The sequence below is a fragment of the Hoplias malabaricus genome, chromosome 1 (assembly GCF_029633855.1).
Source record: "Hoplias malabaricus isolate fHopMal1 chromosome 1, fHopMal1.hap1, whole genome shotgun sequence".
Taxonomy (NCBI): Eukaryota; Metazoa; Chordata; class Actinopteri; order Characiformes; family Erythrinidae; genus Hoplias; species Hoplias malabaricus.
The window spans coordinates 71,518,516-71,539,464 of NC_089800.1; the positions used below are offsets into that span (position 1 = coordinate 71,518,516).

Sequence of the window (20,949 nt, forward strand, 5' to 3'; positions counted from 1 at the left end):
ATAGTTGTCGCTTCGTGATATTTTAAAGTGAATTGTGTTTAATTCAGAACCGAGTCAATCAAGGTATTTTTAATTACAACAAAAGAACACAAGTCAGGCTAAGACAGTGATTTTACATCACTTTTTATTATTATTTTTTTTTTATTATGTAACAGGTTGGAGACTGTGGCCTCGAACATTCGCTGGGCTAATGGGCAACTAGTTGAAGCTGAAGTGGCTGATGAAATGCTTGGGCTCATCAGTGAATTAATTCAGGAAGCCAACAATCAACATCATCCAAGTTTGCATGTCAAATAAAACAATTTCTATTTAATATAAGACAATATGAGTAAACACAAAGCAGCTTTTACATGTTTATTACATTTATCAGTGAGATAAGTTTACTCAATACATACAGAATGTGAGAAGATTAAAGCTACTTAAATTCTTTACTGTTTGTGCCACCCTTGGCATCATCAACTGCAATTAAATGTTTGTGTATAAACTGTATAACCAACATTCAAGGCAGTCTCATACACCCCACAGTTGGATATATGATATTCCAAAGCAAATCATTTTAGTTGGGCTCATTGGGCTTTCTATTTCAGTTAAAAGTTCAGAAGATGATTTGTTTTTTCCATTTTCTATTATATTTGTAAATTCTAAACTACTTTCTCATGGACTATAGTTTCTCCTGGTTTTACCGTACCTCAGAAGGCAGGACAAGCAAGAAGACCAGTGAATCAAATAACATGAGCAGTCGCAGATGTTATTATCATTTAACTTGTCTGGTAAACAGATTGCAAACATTAAGTGTATCAAGAAGCACTGTGAAAAGTATAAGGTATGTCTTTACAAAGCACTTATAGGAAAATATGAGGGTCAAGAAATATTTGTGAATTGTTCTGTATACAAATTGAATAATTGACACAAAAGTTTGGAACTGCATGTCAAATTGCACACTGAGGGGGATGTAGAATAACACGTGCTTCCTCCGATATATGTGAAGGCAGTAACTGTCTCTTTGGACCACTCTTCAGCAGTCCAGTCCTTTTTGGAAGTGAGACGCTTGTGACGCTGTCTCTTGTTCAAAAGTAGCTTGACACTGGAAATGCAATAGTTGAAACTCATGTCTTGCATATGTGTGTGTGGTGGTTGTTCTTGAAGCACTGACTCCAGCTGCAGTCCACTCTTTGTGAATCTTCCCCACATTTTTGAATGGGTTTGGTTTCACACTCCTCTCCAGGGTGCATTTATTCCTACTGCTTGTACACTTTTTTCTACCACATCTTTTCCTTCCCTTCACCTCTCTATTAATGTTCTTGGACACAGCTCTGTGAACAGCAATGACCTTTTGTGTCAATAGTCATCTTTTGGACAACTGTCAGTCAGCAGTCTTCCCCATGATTGTGGAGCAAACAGAACGCCAAACAGAATGTCAAATTGCACACTGAGGGGGATGTAGAATAACACGTGCTTCCTCCGATATATTTGAAGGCAGTAACTGTCTCTTTGAACGTCCGCTGATGCAGCATCTCATGTAAGCAAACATGCTCGGAGGAGAGCACTGCTTATGATCCATTACTGTGCTGTACCTGTGCTGACTAGAAGTTTTCTAGAAGAGAGTGCCTGATCATGATAGAGCATGATCTGTTATTCAGACTGGTAACTCCTTGATAATGGTGTCACTCTGACCCCCCTCCATCCAAAATAGGAAATTCTAAGTGGAAATAATTTAAATTTGTATATCAAGTAAGGGGATGGAGTAACTGTTCAATTTTACAGTATAATGCAGCTTAGATTGATTAAATTTATTTGCATAAAATCACATTTTTGACATTGCTCACACAAGTTTTGAAACTACAACTGTACATGATTATTAGTGTTTTTTTTTTATTCATTTAACACTGCAGATGAAAATGCACATTTACTAGCCATATTTTCATAAATGTAATTAAAATATGTGAATGAGTTAGATAGAAACCCAGTTATCTACCTTGTTACAATTCTGTTTGTTTTAGTAATTGATTTATGATTTCGTCACTGTAATGTTTTACCACTGCAACACAATATTAAAATGTTTTTTCCTTAGAGTAAAACTAAAAAAAAATTTATGTACTTTGTGTCTGTAGACAGTAACAATACAATGTATTATTTTTAGGTCTTTACACAGATCTATCAGAAGAAGCACTTGACAACTGTGTGCAGGACATTGTCTCTGCCAATGACGAAATGGGACCTTGCTGGTGAAGGCATCCTAGTCCAAAGACGACATGTTAGGCAAAGTGTAATCAGGGCTAATCCTGAAAGTGTTGCTCTTCGGACTATGTCCCACATTGGGGGAATGATTTTTTATTTTATTTTTTAAAGTGTGAATTCACATGAATGCAACAAATTTTACCCCCTCAATGCTATGAAAACCCAACTCTAGCATGGAGGTATAGTTCTCAGCGTAGCTACATTCAAACCATATAGAACAACATATGCTCCCATCTAAACGTCATCTCTTTCAGGGAAGACCCTGCATTTTTCAACAAGATAATGCCAGACCACATTCTGCAGCAATCACAACATCATGGCTCCGTAGGAGAAGGATCCGGGTACTGAAATGGCAGCCTGCAGTCCAGATCTTTCACCTATAGAGAACATTTGGCGCATCATAAAGAAGGTGCGATAAAGAAAGCCCAAGACGATTGAACAGTTAGAGGCCTGTATTAGACATGAATGGGAGGGCATTCCTATTTCTAAACTTGAGAAACTGGTCTCCTCTGTCCCCAGATGTCTGAGTGTTGTAAGAAGAAGGGGGGATGCCACACAGTGGTAAAAAAATGGCCTTGTCCCAACTTTTTGGGGAATTTGTTGATGCCATGAAATTTTGAAACAACATATTTTCCCCTTAAAATGATACATTCCTCAGTTTAAACTTTTGATCTGTGATTTCTGTTCTATTCTGAATAAAATATTAGATGTTGGCACCTCCACATTGCATTCAGTTTTTATTCACAATTTGTTTAGTGTCCCAACATTTTTTGGAATCCGGTTTGTAGTTTAAATAATTAAATTAATAGAAATGTAGTGCAAAACTAAATTTGTAATACAAAACTAAAGCTCAATTAAAAACACAGTAAAAAAATAAGTCTTTAACCGAGATTTAAATATTTCTACATTCGGGACAGATGCTTGGTTTTCTGGTAGTGTGTACCAGTTACCATACCTGTACCATACCTGCTGAATGCTGCTTCACAAAATTTTATTTGGACCGGGTTTGACTAGCTGACCTGAATCTGAGGATCTGAGAGATCTACTGGGTTTATATTTTCTAAACAGATCTGAGATGTATTCTGGGCCGAACCCGTTCAGTGATTTATAACCTAGAAGCAGCACTTTAAACTCTATTCTGTAGTTAACTGGAAACCAACGTTGAGATTTTAGAACTGGAGTGATTTGCGCCATTCTCTTAGTCCTGGTTAAAACTCTAGCAGCAGCATTTGTGATGAGCAGTAACTGTTTAACGGACTTTTTGAGAAGTCCTGTTAAGAGGCCATTACAATAGTCCACTCTACTGGAGATAAAAGCATGCATGAGCTTCTTCATGATATATCATCACCTTAATTCTGGTTATATTTTTAAGGTGATAAAATTTATACCTTAAAAGTTATTATACTTAAAAGTATAAATAAACAAATCAGCAAAAATATTATCAAGTTCCTCTTCTGTCGGAGACCAGCCGCTTTCAAACCAACGGTAGCTCCCGTGATGCAAAGGGAACAAAATGGTCCCGCTCTTTGTCCTCTTTGACCAATAATATTTCGAGTAGAAAAAAATTGTCATATATGATTGGCTACACCATGCTAATGTCGGAAAATTCTGCTCGTAGGTTGGTTGAGCGCTGCTGCGTCTGGGTCTTGTGGCAGCCAATGGCATGGCGAGGATGACAGTTCCTATTCGCGGATTGGAAGAGCGCTGCTGGTACGCTACATTCAAAGTGACTAACCGTTCGCATACTGTGTTGATGTGAGTTTGTAAGACCCGCTGAAGCAACATAATCGGGAGTTTTAATCCGCCTTTCAATTTAAGACGCTGACACGAGGGGCTACTCGACTACAAAACAGGTTTAGTTGGCGTTTAATTTTTTGTTAATATTCTGTAACAGTTGTGTGTTTATGTTTTTCTCTTCCCGTTGTTTGAAATGTACGTTTGATGTTTTCTGCTCCACCTTAAAAGCCGCCGTAGCTTTTACTTGTGCACCTCCGTTAATCAGCATACGTCTGAAGATGTATTTCTTATATTTTATTCAACAAGTGTAATGCAACGTCTTTTTTATTGTTGGGCATTTATTTGCATGCTTACTAACTACTCATTTTTGTTTTCGAAAGGGCTTGTTCAAACCTTAGTAAATGTGTTACTCGACATGTTTACGTTTTTGTCAGTAAAGGTTTTTAAATCTATTTAAAAATGTCTAGACATATTTCCACGCTTTAGTAACGTCATCATATCTTAAATGTTTATCTTCAAATGAAGTTTCACCATTAAGCCGTGTAGATAATATGGCCATTAAGTGATGTTAGTTAAGGGCGGAGTGATATGGAAGCTTTTTCACATTTAAGGCTTAAATTCTTGTAATGATGAATTGATTGTTTTTCATTTTTGAGTTGAAAAACGCTGTTTAACTAGTGGCATGGATGACCAGCACTCTGTCCAACAGCTAATAAATGGCACATCTTATTTATAATATGCATTTCCTGTCTTTAAAGCCAGTATACTGGCAGTCTAACTTTGTCAAATTCTGTTTTGTTTTATGCGTTACATTGAGGACTGATGGATAAAATGTCATTCAGAATAGTCCTGTGACTGAAAGTTCGTGTGCTCAGATGCTGACTGTTAAATTCCATCTCCAGTCATTGAGTAAACCCCTAATGATCCATCACTGTAAATCAAAGTGACATATTTATAAGTTATTGCTCAAGGGGAAAAAACATCTAATGTCTTAAAAATAATCTTAAAAATACATGCAGCTGTATTGTGTGTGTGTGTACATATATAAATATTTTACACACACACAAAGGTGATGGGATTGGTTACCCATTCTATATTTCCTTAGAGTTTTGTTCTTTTAACTATATATTATTTATTTAAATATTATTTACCCTCCCCTTTGACTTGCAGCCTTAGATCCAAATAGAAGACAAAATTTGACAATGTCTTCATATGGCTCCTTGCCGGCTGCCAAAAAGGAAGAAAAGGGCAGAAATATTCAAGTTGTTGTACGAAGCAGGTGAGCATTTTAATTTCAGCACTGATACATGATGGTAAATGGTGGGTGTTGATTTTTACTTTCTGCACTTGATTTATGCTAGGCCCTTCAATGCAGTGGAACGCAAATCCAACTCGCACAGTGTGGTGGAGTGTGACCAGAACAGGAAAGAATTGACTGTTCGAACAGGAGGAGTGAATGATAAAACGTCCAGAAAGACTTACACCTTTGACATGGTGAGTGTTTGGATTATACTTCAGGTTATGAAGCAGTTTTTGTACCTATTGGCCTGAAGGTATTACATATGCTCCCTGTGTTGAGTAATCTGCTCTATGGATCATAAACTGGTTCATTTGATGCATTCTGCAGTTCATAAGTTGCACTCTAGAAAAAAATAAAACTACTGAATAATAATGTAATATCAATTTCTTTGCTACTTGTTGATGGTACAAATGGATGATTTTTCTGCTTTAAATATTTTAAAACATTTCCTCAAATTAATCTCATTTTCAAATATTCAGGTGTTTGGTCCATCTGCGAAACAAATAGAAGTGTACAGGAGCGTGGTTTGTCCCATTTTAGATGAAGTTATCATGGGATATAACTGCACAGTCTTTGCGTAAGTGAATATTCAAATATTTATTTATTTATTTATTTTTTGTGTGCTGGAGTTTATGTAGGTGTCTGTATTAAAACACACTACTTAAAGTAGATTTGTTTCCTTTTTAAAGATATGGACAGACTGGCACTGGCAAAACTTTCACAATGGAGGGTGAGAGAACACCCAATGAAGAATTTACATGGGAAGAGGATCCTCTGGCTGGTATCATTCCTCGGACACTTCACCAGATCTTTGAGAAGTTGACCAGTAATGGAACAGAGTTTTCTGTAAAGGTGTCACTGTTGGAGATCTACAATGAAGAGCTGTTTGATCTGCTCAGTCCTTCACCTGACGTAACAGAAAGGCTGCAGCTGTTTGATGACCCCAGGAACAAGGTATATATTTTAATCTGTCTCATATACAGCAACAGATTATTATTATTATTTAAGTACCTTTTTTTTTTTTTTTTTTTTTTTTAAATAAAAAAAAAAAAATCAAAAAGTGTCTTTTAGAATATTTTAAGCAATACATAAGAGAGAATGTGGTAATGTGTGGTTTTTGAGCTGGTGTGCTGCAATCACGTTGTAGCACAAACTAATATACAGTTTTAAGATGAAGACAGAAAAGTTAGTTGTTTATCAACTGTCCATAAGGTAACATGCTTGCATTTCGTCACATTTGCCCCTTTCAACACAATCTCTGTTTTTAACGGGTTCTGTTCAGGAGCCAGTCTGCATTTCCGCCAGATTTAATGGGGAAACGAGTTGTTCAAAGCTGCTCTTTTTTTTTTTCTAAAATCAGGACAGTGACAGAGCCAGAATAATATAATTGTTTGTTTACAAAGGGTTTGGATCTTATTGAGAGATGATACAGGTTTAAAGGATGTCAAGTTCTGTTTAAGTTAAGTGAGTATTTGGGCTTGAGAGCAGTCCTGCTGAACAAGAGCAGCAGAAAAATATAAGATGTGCTTCAGTTTGTACAGACAACTGCCACAGAAACTATAGACATAAAATATTGCTGTTTTTATTAGCTTACTATTGCCTTTTGTTATCAAATCAGAAAGCTGGTAATGGCACCAATTCTATGTATACACTGTGACTTTCATTACATCTCTGTACATTTCACACTAATGTCATGTAATCTGCAGTCTTTAAATGTTTTTGTTTGCACACTCATTGATTAATTGGTGACATAGGATCAGGAATGACAGAATGTTCCACCAGCAGGTCACCAACTAGTCTGTCTGTTCTCCTGAAATAGTTTGTCAAGAGTATGCACGAAAAGTGATGTGATGCTGTGTGTGAGACACATGGGTGGCGGTTGTGTTTGGTTTGAATGAGGAAAAACATTTAAATAAGAGGTGATACAACACAGTAGGATCCTCTGTCCATATTATTATTTTATACATTTTTAATTTATATATTAACTTTTTAAAAAACATTTTGGAACTTTGTCTTGGTACAATGTTTCAATGAAATATAGGCGTTAAATGATTCATACATCTTTGCAGTTTTTAATTACATTTTGGAGAGTACCTAAAAAAAAATCTTTGGAAACGGGTTCCTAGATGTACCAAATGTATATTATACATATTAAGATGTCATAGTTTTTAATTCTATCTAAAGACTAAACTTTAGTTATTTGGCATAAATTCTGAAATCTCTTATTTAAAAAAAAAAAAAAAATCATAAATTGTGTTTTGCTAGAGAGGTGTCATTGTTAAAGGTCTGGAGGAGATCACTGTACACAACAAGAATGAGGTGTATCAGATCCTAGAGAGAGGAGCCGCCAAGAGGAAAACTGCCTCCACCTTGATGAACGCATACTCCAGGTACAAAAGACAAAATATTCACACATTCACATTCCACTGGTTATTTGGGTAGCAGCCTTTTAAAAAATGTAAGAAGTTATGGCTTTTTTTAAAATTTCACTTTCTCTCTCTGTCAGCCGTTCACACTCTGTGTTCTCTGTGACCATACATATGAAAGAGATTACACTGGATGGAGAGGAGTTGGTGAAGATAGGAAAACTCAACCTGGTGAGAACTTGGTTGCTTAAGTCTATTTTCGTTCCCTGCAGCATTCTACACACGACAATTTTCACTAATTTATTGACTTTACATATTAGTGAAATGGTATCAAAAGCAAATTGCACTCATTTTAAGTTGCTTTGCTTGGATAAATTTTATTTGTGGATGATTGAGAAGGCATAACAACACATCATAATGAAGTACATATTTCTGGACTACATTCAAATTTTTTATGTCACTATGGATAAAAATATCTGAAAAATGAATGTAAATTTAATGTGTCCACCCACTTTCAGGTGGATCTTGCGGGCAGTGAGAACATTGGCCGTTCGGGAGCAGTGGACAAGCGTGCTCGTGAAGCCGGCAACATCAACCAGTCTCTGTTAACCCTTGGCCGTGTCATCACAGCTCTGGTGGAGCGTGGACCCCATGTACCATACAGAGAATCCAAACTCACTCGAATTCTGCAGGACTCCCTGGGGGGACGTACAAAAACCTCTATTATTGCTACTGTCTCTCCAGCGTCAATTAACTTGGAGGTGGGTTTCATTACTTGGATAATGAGGCATAGGTCTTGATCTCCTTAATATCCTTTTAGATGCATACTAATTTATTTATTTTTATTTCTATTTAAACTTTATTAATTAACTTTTTTATTGTGCTGTTTTACAATATTATTATTTTACAACATTATTTTGAAATGTGCACAAATACCCATTTTAAATTGTCAAAAAATGTGCATTTCACATACTATGGTTTTTGCCTAATCCAATGAGAAAATACTTTCTATTTATTGAAAATTTAACTTGAACAGCAACTGAACTGACCTGGCTCTTAACTCTATAATTAAAGGAGACTCTTAGCACTCTGGATTATGCAAACAGGGCAAAGAACATCATGAATAAGCCTGAAGTGAACCAGAAACTCACCAAGAGAACCCTCATTAAGGCAAGTTACTTTAGACTTATGTGCTTTTTTGGTAGTTTCTATTAAAATCTGTTTTGACTAATAAATCTTGTTGACTAATGTGTTCCGTCCAGGAATACACAGAGGAAATTGAGCGCCTAAAACGGGATTTGGCTGCCACCCGTGACAAGCACGGGGTGTATATTTCTCCTGAGAACTATGAGTATGTGCACAATTTCTTGTTTGAATACCGCAAGCTTGATGACATTTAGCTTACAAACATTTAGCTTTTAAGTGAATTATGGTGAACAGAAAACCAGACATTGTGTCTTGTTGCTTTTATAGCTTAATCCTTATTTGTTAGATTAATATTTTTAAGAATGTTTATCTGCATGTTTGTAGGAGCATGAACAGTAAACTGGTGAGTCAGGAAGAGCAGATTACAGAGTACACAGAGCGCATCGCTGCAGTGGAAGAGGAGCTGAAGAAGGTGAGCCTTTCAAACTTGAAACTGTTAAGTATGGAGCACTTCTGTTGTCTATACAAGTATGAAGCAGTTACTATTTACCTTTTTAAAATTGCACTTTCAAAATCATTGTGATGCTTCATTGACCTGTATTGACAATACATGAATGTAGCCTCTGTTATAACTATTCAGAACTCAGCAGTGCAGATTCTGCAGTGCTATGTACAGGTAGGAAACCACATAGCCCTCCCCATTAATTTCTGTACAGTGTAAATGAAGTACAATGGGCAGAGCCTCAGGAGCAAAAAACTCCAAGGGGGTTTTCACGTGACACGCGGTCTCCCAATCGCTGCTTTGCACTCCGCTTGGCTTCAAGCGGTGTTTGCATCAGTGTGTGCTTTTTAAGCAGGCTTGTTGCTAGCAGGCCTTGTAAATGTGAAATTGTTATCCAAGTGTCAACCTGGTAATTCGCCATTTGTGTTTTTCCTCACTATGTAGTGATACAGTTTTAAAGTGGTGTTATAGAGCTCTGGCTACTGGGAAACTGAGAATGAGTTTCTCATCCACATCTACAGTATCTGTCAACCTGAGGTGCTGCTTGTTACATCATACACTTCAGTCCATCTCATTGGTTGTACTTCAGAAAGGTTAACGGAAAGTAGGTCAAACTTTTTGGTTGAGCTTTGAGCAAAGCAGCAAAACTCTCTCCATAGAAAAACGATGGCATCGTCGGTGCAAAGCAGTTTTGCTGCATATCATGTGAAAGTGCCCTAAGTGTTTCTTTTAAGTGGAAAGATTCATCAGATAACCTAGAAATTATGAACTGGCATGCTGCATTCAGTTTTCAAACCTATGAAATTTGGAAAAATTTCATACAAAAGAGGCACATTTCTGTCACAATTTGTCCTAAAATAAGAAAACTTGAATTCCCCCATCCCAAGTTTGTCAGGATTTGTGTGGATTACACAGGATGGTTCTGCCACATGCTACACATCATTTAGAATAAGCCAAACCATTTTTGTATTTGTAAATGTTTGATCTTTCAAAATGACAAGTTTTATTTCTTTAAGAATTTTGTGTATGTCAAAGTGGCTATTTTCTTGCTGTAGATGGTGGAGCTGTTCTCAGACAGTAAACAGAAGCTGGAGCAATGCACTGAGGACCTGCAGGAGAGAAATAATCAGCTAGTAGAGATTCACAAGGACTTGAAGGAGACCAGGCATAGGCTAACACAGGAGGAGTTCGTCAGCACTCAGCTGCAGAGCACAGAGGAGCAGCTGTATAGCACTGCAGACCAGGTGTTTGTGGAGTGTAATATAGTGTGTTTGTGTGCGCCACCAAACCAGTTTTATTCAAATACAAGGGTTGGTTTATCTAAATAAAATGGTCATATCCATTGTAACACCAGGCCTTTAATACTCTGTCACAGTTGTTGACCACTGTAGAAGCCAGCACATCTGATGTGGGTGGTCTCCATGCGAAGCTGCAGAGGGTTCGTGCAGTGGAACAGCACAACAGTAGTGTGCAGAAGAGCTTCAGTCAGCATATGGAACAGACCTGCAGAAGCATGCAAACTACATTGCAGGAGCAGAGCCTCAAACACACTGCCATCTTGGACCAATACTGCCATGCTGTTGGTTAGTCATTCAACTCATGAAATTGATGGTTGAGCTTACTTTTGGCCTAAATGTCTAAAAAAGGGTGTAATACATGTGAGTTGGGTAGCACTGGATAGTATGAAGCTTGTCATTCTACTCAGAATAACATGCTCAGTGGCAGGTGTCAACTAGTGAGTTATAAATTTTACCATCTGACTTGATGAAGCAATGTTTTTATGGCTTCACCAAAAGGTTTTCTCTTAATGAAGTAACTAGATCTAGAAATGCAGCTTGTCTAAAGCAGGTAAAGAGGTCTGTCTCTTTCTGTAGTGGAACTGCTGTCTGGAACCAAGCGTGTTTTTGAGGAGGCATCCAGCAGTGTGATGCAGTCCTTCAGCACAATGAAGGAGGCGGTTGGAGAAGGAGTGGATAGCTGTAAGAGCAGACTGCTGCAACAGGAGAACCTCACCCAGAAAAACAAGGACTTTATCATCCAGCTGCTGGTGAGCTGCCCCAAGACTGAACCATAAGATTGTCTTAATTGCTAGTTGCGCAGCAGGTAGTGTCACAGTCACACAGCTTCAGGGACCTGGAGGTTGTGGGTTCAAGTCCGGGTGACTGTTTATGAGGAGTTTAGTCCCCATGTTTCCTCCCGCGGTCCAAAAACACATGTTGGTAGGTGGATTGGTGACTCAAGTGTCCATAGATATGAGTGTGTCTCCCCTGTGAAGGACAGGCACCCCCCTCCAAGGTGTGTTCCTGCCTTGTCCCCAGTGATTCTGGGTAGGCTCTGGACCCACCACAATATTTCAGTTTAAATGCATTTCCCAGTTTAAGTTAAAATGTTGCATGTTATCATACAACAATTGTGTAAAAATAGTAATTAAAATGGACCTTATATCCATTTGTACTCTGACAATGCATTTATAATGTAATTTTCAAAATTATCACACCAGTAGAAGATGGCAAAATTCAAATGTTTAAGAAGAAGCAGCACCTCTCCACGGTGTAACAGCGTTATCATCCCAACTGTGCTCAGTCTGGGTCAAAATGCTTGTGGAGATGTAACTGAGCAGATTACGCTTTCATTTCCATAGACTTCTACACCCCTCAATCTTGCATTAATTCCCCACCAGTTAGACAGTTTGAGTTCTTTCTGTCCATCAGTGGACAGACGCCCATGCTAACCATGTGCAAAGGGTCTATGCTACCAGCGCAATTAAGCTTTCTAGAATTCCACCCTCAGATGACTGAGGCATCACCAGGGATCAAACCCACACTCCTAATAATAAGAATAATGAAAGGATCCTTTTTAATAATTTCTGGATGTTTGTTTGTAAAAGGCTGCATCAGTATTTAATAGCTGTTGTTGTGGGGTTCATATTAATGCATTGTTCTGTTCACAGGATCAGCATAAGCTTCAGCTGGAAGAAGTTTTGTTTGCTAAGGCAATCCCTGGCATCCAGTCAATCATGACAATTAATGACAGTTTGAAGGAGACACTCAAGCAATACAATGCCTTGGCTTCAAAGGTGTGTTTTCATGCCCTAAACAAAGTTTAACAACAGTGAACATTAAGTATATAGACATTTTTCTGCCAGCAAAGGAATGTAATAATGCAATGAATACTGTTTGTTGAGCCAAAGCACATCATGAAACTGACATGCCACTTGCTCACTTACTTTCCCAGAATGCTCTGCCATGGGTGCAAATCAGTTATTTACTTTAACGACAGTCTTTCCTGTTTTTTATTTGTTATTTATTTTTTTCTCCCCCCCCCCCCCATGTATTATGTATTATAAATGGATTATTTATTCCAAATATAATATTGGAATTTGTATTTATTTGTATAATTTATAATTAATAGTTAATATCTGGTTCTAGTTTATAATACAATACTTGCTAGTGAACTTTATTGTTCCAGCTAATTTATGGGATAAGGCATAAATTCTAGCAGCATTTTTTTTGAAGAAATTTCCTCTCTTCCAGATGGAGGGACTAAAGGCAGAGATGAGTGTTTTTTTCAGTGGTCATGTCGTGGCACTGGCAAGCTTGCGGGAGACTGCCATGCAGGGTTTCATCTCCCTTCAAGCAGAACATGACACATTGAAACAGCAGATCAATCAGGCCAACAACAAACACCAAACGGTATATTTATATATACAAAAACAGCATCATGTTATTACCCCCCCCCCCTTAATAAACATTTGGATTTGTGGGTTTTGGAAAACAATTCTTATGGTTTGAGGTTTTAAGCCAATTTCTATATTCTTTGTAGCGTGTGGCTCAGCTTCTTCAGTGTGTTCAGGATCAGATGAACCTCCTGGTTTTGGAAACGCAAACAGATTTTGAAGGGCTTCAAGAGATGTCAGATGCACAGAGGGTGCCCATGGAAACTCTGAATGACACGATACAGAGGTGAGGAAGTATTAAAGTTCTTAGTACTCATCATTTATTGTTTTTTGCTTGTGTTGAGTTGCTTTTGCAACAATAGATGGCGAAGGATAGTGGAGAAATTTAAATTTAAGCCTTGACTTTTTAAATTATAGGCCTATCCCAAAACATAGTGAGCTGCCTAGAATGCTTAGACAGCTGTTTTAAGTAGGCAGTGTTCTAACGGTTGTCTGTCCTTATGAGGCAGGTTATTGAAACACTCTAGGTGGAGAGCAATTGCATCACAGCTTGTGTGTGTGTTAAATTAACATCAGCGGCTTCCAGTTTTTATTGCAATTTTAATTATTTTTGCTCTGGGAGAAATAGATGGGAGTTCTGGCGTTGCATCATAGGATTGTCTTCTTGGCTTAGGAAGGGTTCGATGCTGTCTTAAAATTTGGCCAGATTATTATTTCTTAGAGGCGGCACGGTGGCGCAGCAGGTAGTGTCGCAGTCTCACAGCTCCAGAGACCTGGAGGTTGTGGGTTTGATTCTGTCTGTGAGGAGTTGGTGTGTTCTCCCTGTGTCTGCGTGGGTTTCTTCCCACAGTCCAAAAACACAGTTGATAGTTGGATTGGTGACTCTGAAGTGTGTCTGTGTTGCCCTGTGAAGGACTGGTGCCCCCTCCAGGGTGTATTCCTGCCTTGCGCCCAATGATTCCAGGTGGGCTCTGGACCCACCGCGACCCTGAATTGGATAAGCCGTTACAGATAATGAATGAATTATTTCTTAGTTGGCAGCATAATGGTGTATCTAAAAATTAGGGATCGACCAATATATCGGCCAGCTGATTTTTGGCATTTTTTTTATAATCTGCATCGGCCGATATATTAGCACAAGAGGTCGATATTTACACAATGCACACAGGCAATGCTGTGGGCAGTTCTGTCATTCTGGCTGTGAGAGCACCATTTGCGTCCATTTTACCATCTTACAGACAGAAATCATTGAGCACAAGTACAGGAGTACAAGCCTCCAACCTGTAGCTGCATGCCGTCTCATCAGAGAAAACGGTATGAATTATTTTCTCTTCTTCAGCTCTCACTATTTGTTACTGGCTGCTCTTTGTTACTTGCACTCAATCTGCATCATAAACGACTGAGTTGATAGTTGTAACCTAGAAACCCAGCGTTATTTAGCCTCTTATTTCGCTCATTAATCGGCGGTGCCTATTTTAAAAAAAAATAATAAAAGAAAATTCACTCATTGTTATCTCAGTCAGTATATCTCAAGTACTACAGGTTCATTAATTTCATAATTTTATATATAATCCCACTTGATAGATAAATATTTTTGCTGTTTGCAGATTTTTCACGGCGCCATATTTGAGTAATGTGTACATATCATACACCAATCGAATGGACAGACTCTCAGGATCATGAGGATATAAGCCATTATACGCTAAAATGTAGGACTAAGGAATTAAAGCCAAAAAAATAAGATATTCCAAACTTCAAATTTCTTCCTCGTCAATGACAAAACCGCTGCGTCTCGAAGCCTGAAGAGCCCACAACTGGCTCACACACAGTTAACACAGCAGCGCTTACCTTAGATAGTCCCCTTCAGAACGAGACTAAATCTGAGGCTCTCTGTCAAACGGTTTGTGACTCATCCTCATGTGTCGAGTACAGGCCGAAAAATAGTATGCATTTTCAAAAATAATTAAAATATCCCCGTGGAGCACTGCCGTGTAGCTTTCCAATGACATGTCAATCAAGTCTGTCGACCAATCGGGCAGAGTTATGGCGATGTGCACCCAAGGAGGAGGGACAAACACGCAGCAGAGCGCATATGTTTTCAGCGCCTAACAGACCCAGACACCGCGAGAGAGACTCAAATGGTTCTGTTTGGCAGCCACAAGCTCCACAAACAATAATGAAGTCAATAAACATGTTTTAAAGCTTAGATGTCTTTTACTAGTTATATTTCCCCCACTGAAGGCATTTAAATGCAGCAGGGGTGTTGGGGAGGTTGCTTTGCTCTACAGCCAATCAGAGTGCAGCTCTCGCCTTTTAACACGTCAGTCATTTAAAGGAACACTGTAGTCTGTGAGAAACACGTGTAAACATCAGAAATAAACTCAGTACATCAGGATACACCATAACTAAAGGTTTTTTTACTGTTTGGTGAGGGTTAAATGGCCACTTCGTGTGTTTCTTTACTTTCTATGAGAAACTCGTCTCCTGTCCCTCACCAAGATGTTGACATTAGGTCTAGACAAGATGTGTATATATACACTGTATTTTTGCAGTAAAAGTAATAATTTTCCTTTATGGAGAGCTTGGGGTCTAAAGAGACACTTGGAGAGGCCATCTGTCCACTGTCTGCTCCAGCTTGAATAACTTCAAATCCGTAGGAGGTATCAACTCCAAATTTTACCTGACGAAAGTAGACCTCTGGAGACACAATTTTAAAAAGAAAAAGTAATGGGACTCATGAACGCTTCAGTTTAGTCACTAACTTATTTTTGAATAAGAAAAAAAAAGACTTTTTTTTTTTTTTTTTGGTTTTCTTAAGCTTTTGACCACTTCATATATATTTCAGGACCTCTAAATGGTTTCTTTTACAAATTTTGAAGGGATTTCTGTAAAAATAAATCATGATAATGTCTCTAGTTTATTCACAGCTTGAGTAATGGGAATATCGGCTTTACATATCGGCCACTACTGCTGTCCAAAAAATCGGCATCGGCCATCAAAAAACCCATAACGGTTGATCACTACTAAAAATTTTGAATTGTTGTGTTTGGAGCGCGCACACTGATGTCATTTGCTCACTAGGTTTTGGGACAGACCCTATGTTGCATGGAGGGGGAGTGTTGTGCTGCATAATGCAACTTTCAAACTATAAAATTGATTTGCTCCCTCAGCAAATGCATGGAGGCTGAGGAAGAAACCTCATCTGTCCACTCCCATCTGGGCTCCTGTGCAGAGAGAGTAATAAAAGAGATGAGTACAGTGGCAGAAGAGGGCCAGAGGTCATTAGAGGAATGTTCTGGTCACTGTAGCCTCCTGCAAAGCTCTCTGAGTTCTTTGGCTGATTCAGGTCTGCAGTGTTGCTACACAGCCATAGATGTGACTGAAAAATATGCCCAGGAACAGAGAACCTTCATCAGTGAGAGCAAGGCTGTCATGCACGACCTTCTGGAGGTAATGAATGCTGCAGGCTAGTTTCTATTTTAAGTTGATTGTTATGTATCTATTTTTTTTTTAAATGCAGTTGTATGATGCTACTGACCTACACTTGCTGTTCTAATCTCAGTTAAGCTACTGTGTTGCTGAGATGTAGAGCTAAACAATATCTTGGTGGTAGTTTCTGTTTATGGCCAATATTTACTTGACAATACTGCTACAACCTTTTTAAGTATAATTTTCTCAAAATATAAAGTTCCAGACCCATTGTGGCTTGGGTTTGTGATGACATAGCACATGGGTAATTAGTTGCTACTGACTGGTGTAACCTACACAGCCAGCAGTTAGATTTCATACTTTAAGATGACCTCTCTGAAAGTAGGCTGTAACTAAAATGGCACCTTTTTGTGCAGCAAAATGAAATCCAAGGTCAGGCTGCAGTAGAGGAGTGCAGAAGTCGTCTCTCTCCAGTGCAGCATGAAATGGAGGGAGTTCTGAAAAATGTGAACCTGCAGGTGAACAAAGACCAGGCCACTTTGCAGCAGGACATAGAAGAACTCACTGTCCTCAATACAGAGGTCCTAGATACAGTCAGCAACTTCCTCAGCAAAGAACTCAAACAGGACCTGCCCACTGGTAAGACCCTATGGTTTTATTTGTGTGTAGAGATTAGATTAATTAGAAAAACTTAAATATACTGACAACTGTTTAATATAATTTTATGGAAGGTGCTAGTGGACTCTTTGTGGCACATCATGAACAGTAAATTGAAATTATTGAAAATGAATGTTCTCATGAGAATCACCCATCTGGCACAAACCTAATACCCTTTTTGCTAATTTTTTAATAATAAATTATGTCGAATTTTAGTTTTAAGCTCATGGCTGTGACCTAAAAGGTAAGCCTGCAACATGAAAGTAATTTTGTTGTTTTGACATTAACATCACGTCTTTGTTTGCTTGAGTCTGGCTTAGCTCATCTTGGAGGCAGTTAATGAGACATTCAATATTTCTATATTAAATGTTTAAGACATTTTATAAAACTATTAAAACATAATTGAAATGGTATAATGCTGTATTTCAATTTGCAAATCTGGTATAACAATTTTGTAAGAATTATGCTAATGCATACAGGCCATTAAAACACTATTGGGTTTAATATAGGCACAACACCCCAGCGCAAGGAGTTTGTGTACCCTCATGTCCTAGTCCCTCTAAGAAGCAGGGCAGAACTGGAGGACGAGTTCAGGAATCAGCAGGCACAGTTAATGAGTGCGCTTAATCAGTGTGATGCTCTCACCGAGGAGGAAGAGAAACCTGTAGAACAGGTATGACACAACAGACATTCAGCTACTGCAGTATATCTCATCTCTGCTACCTGCTTTTATGGCTTTTCAGTGACATAATTTGTAATACAGCAGATGTCATCATATATCATGTCAAGTAATCCAATAATACTTTCCAAACTCAAAGCTAAATGATAAATTGAAAAGATTTTATGTAATATTTAGAAGTGTATGTTTATGTTAATGTTCTGAAAACTCATTAAATTTAACTGGTATCTCCACATGGGCATAAAGATGAACCTAATCTAGTCTGTATGCATGTAGTAGAGGAATTTATACCCTTGATATATTATTCATATGTCATGTGTCTTTATTTAATAGGACTCCCTTGAAGATGAAGTCAGCAGCTCCAGTGACAGTAACTCCACACAGCAGTCTATTCCAGATGAGAATCTGATATGCTATGAGGAAGGAAGGGTTCCCTTCTTTAAGGTAAAATTTGAAGTCCACAGAGTAGATTTGCTGCTAACCTGAATTTCTAAGGATCAAAATTTTATGTTTATATTATATATTTGTGATTCCAAAAAAAATGTAAGCGTTTCCTTTTTATGGCAAGACATTTAAATGGGAGATATTTAAAGTTCTTACAAATGTATGTAAAGATTCGATGGCAGTTAACCACATAAACATTGATAGTGAGTGATTTAATTCTAGATCACAAACACTCATTCCAAAGGTACTGGTTGGAGTACACAGTCCAATAGGCTGACAGCCCAGTTTTGGCAAGATCTCCTGTAGCCAAAAACATGAGCAGGGTCACCTTAGCCATGTGTGCACTTGTGCAATATTTAGAAACAATGTCTACAAACTTTGATGTAACATATTAATTCTGGCAAACTCTCTTTTCAGAAAATGTCCAACAAGAAAGAAAACCTTAATAACAAGTCCATGAATCGCTCAAAGGTGGCAGAAAATGAGAGCCTCGTGACCCCTCCTCGGTCCAGATTACCTCTCAGGTCTCAGAACCAGTGACTCTTCCATGGCATTTCTTTACTCTCCATTTACTGTAGTAAATTGTACTTAATTCAACTATCTAGAAATGTCTTTTCAAGCTGTCTGTTTGTTCCATTAATTTTAAATATTTACATGTTTTGTCTTAATCAATGATCGGGGCATTTACCTTTCCCCGTGTCACTTGTTAAAGCATGTGTATGGTTGAGATGTTTGACATTGAGAAAATGGATGAATGAAGATTTGTGACCTTTTTTTTTATTATTATTTTTATTTAAATTTTTTTTTTTTTTAAATAGTATTTTGTGTGTATAATCTAAACTTTTTTGTGGATGTTTGCTGTGGGCAACTGCGCAGATATTCAAAAAGGTTTTCTCAGGCATGGGGATGCACTTGTGCAGATGGTGATGCTAAAATAAATATTTTTAAAAAAGTATGTCCTGTAATATCTTTATAGGTAAAACTGAAAGTATATGTTTCAGGTGTGCCAATTCTGTCAGTGGGTGCCAGTTCAGTTTGGGCTGCATAATTAGGACATTATTCATAGATTGATTAGAGTATGATGATAGTGAGATTGTGATGTCCCATCTTGAAGGCTCCTTTTGCATGTGTCTGTCAAATGCATCCAGAATAGGTTCAATTTAAGTAGAATAATCAATCTTATGGTTAAAGAAAAAAAATCCAGTGCCACCACAATTATTCAGTTCAGAGTGCCAGAATTCAGAAGGGAAGAGCTGGGGAGAGCCTTTTCTTATAAAGCCCCCCAACTCTGGAATGAACAAAGTCCACAATGTTCTGGACTAATTTTCAAGTCTAGCAATCGTAAATAATGAAATCAATGATGTTGGAAGTAATAATAATTGTAAAAACAGACAGATCATCCAATCATCATGCAGAAGCTGAGCGTCCGGGCCAGCCGAGGCCAGCCCACTGCCCCATAGACCCCCAGAGACGCTGAGCGTCCGATGGGCGGGACAAAGCCCAGCATTTATCCAATGACTCGTCTCGTTTCGCTGCACTTCGCTGCTTCGCTACTGAACTCTGGACGCTCAGTGTCCCCACTGTTAAAGCACTGTGCGGCTGCGGGAAAGCCGCGTCTTTACCAGTGATAAGAAACCGATTCTGAACATAAGTTGAGCGCGTTTTAGTGCATATTTATTCACTGACATGTGCACACAAAAGTATATATTTGATCACTTATTTTTTGACATTTTAGGGGAAGCTTAGCTTCCCTTGCAGTCTTAGAGCAATCGCCTCTGGTTGACGGTTAAGTAAAATACTCAAAGTCTATTTGAGTCCTGTAATGGGGGAAAAAACGCCGAACTGAAATTATCCACTGGCAGCAAACAAAAATGCTGTCCTCTCTCTGCGTGCAGTCAGCTGTCAAAAAGTTCAAGAAACCGCACTCTGGCGGGTGTCGCACATTGGAAGTTGTGACGTGTATTAAGAGCGACAAAATATTTTAGATATTAAAATATTTTAGATTTTACAAGATCGCCATAATCTTTATAGAATTACATTTTGAAAATGAACAAACTAAAATAAAATACATTTAAATTAAATACTCAGTAATTATTTTCAAAAGCTGAGCCTCATCAGAGGGACCAAAGAGCCTCGTGCAGCTCTGGAGCCGCGGGTTGCCGACCCCTGGGCTACACCCAACTGCACAGCTCTACTTGTAATAGGTAGTGTTTTTACTGTGAGGGTGATATGACCTTAAAATAATATGATAATTCAGGGTATTTTGGCAATAACAATATCATTGTCAATATGATTATATATATTATACAGGGGTTGGATAATGAAACTTAAACACCTGTCATTTTAGTGTGGGAGGTTTCATGGCTAAATTGGACCAGCCTGGTGGCCAATCTTCATTAATTGCACGAGTGAGAGCAGAGTGTGAAGGTTCAATTAGCAGAGGGTAAGAGCACAGTTTTGCTCAAAATATTGCAATGCACACAACATTATGGGTGATACCAGAGTTCAAAAGAGGACAAATTGTTGGTGCACGTCTTGCTGGCGCATCTGTGACCAAGACAGCAAGTCTTTGTGATGTATCAAGAGCCACAGTATCCAGGGTAATGTCACCAAGAAGGACGAAACACATCCAACAGGATTAACTGTGGACGCAAGAGGAAGCTGTCTGAAAGGGATGTTTGTTTGGGTGCTAACCCGGATTGTATCCAAAAACCATAAAACCACGGCTGCCCAAATCACGGCAGAATTAAGTGTGCACCTCAACTCCCCTGTTTC

The 20,949-nt window shown here is 38.3% G+C and overlaps 1 protein-coding gene across 1 annotated transcript; it reads left to right on the forward strand.

The window, feature by feature from the left end:
- Positions 1–3,955: 3,955 nt before the first annotated feature.
- kif11 (kinesin family member 11) lies at positions 3,956–19,094 on the forward strand. Its single transcript, XM_066682796.1, has 22 exons — positions 3,956–4,091; positions 5,146–5,254; positions 5,337–5,469; positions 5,755–5,852; positions 5,965–6,229; positions 7,541–7,665; positions 7,782–7,872; positions 8,160–8,402; positions 8,716–8,811; positions 8,904–8,992; positions 9,172–9,259; positions 10,345–10,533; positions 10,665–10,872; positions 11,164–11,336; positions 12,240–12,365; positions 12,823–12,981; positions 13,112–13,251; positions 16,136–16,415; positions 16,811–17,033; positions 17,561–17,724; positions 18,064–18,174; positions 18,592–19,094. The coding sequence occupies exons 2-22, from the start codon at positions 5,178–5,180 to the stop codon at positions 18,712–18,714; spliced, it is 3,201 nt and encodes a 1,066-aa protein (XP_066538893.1). The 5' UTR covers positions 3,956–4,091; positions 5,146–5,177; the 3' UTR covers positions 18,715–19,094.
- The last annotated feature ends 1,855 nt before the right edge of the window (positions 19,095–20,949 follow it).

Excerpts from the sequence above, each read along its gene's own strand:
- kif11 (XM_066682796.1), top strand. The coding sequence starts at position 5,178 with ATGTCTTCATATGGCTCCTTGCCGGCTGCCAAAAAGGAAGAAAAGGGC. Across the intron at positions 5,470-5,754 it reads AGACTTACACCTTTGACATG|GTGTTTGGTCCATCTGCGAA; the intron begins GTGAGTGTTTGG and ends TCAAATATTCAG. Across the intron at positions 5,853-5,964 it reads TATAACTGCACAGTCTTTGC|ATATGGACAGACTGGCACTG; the intron begins GTAAGTGAATAT and ends TCCTTTTTAAAG.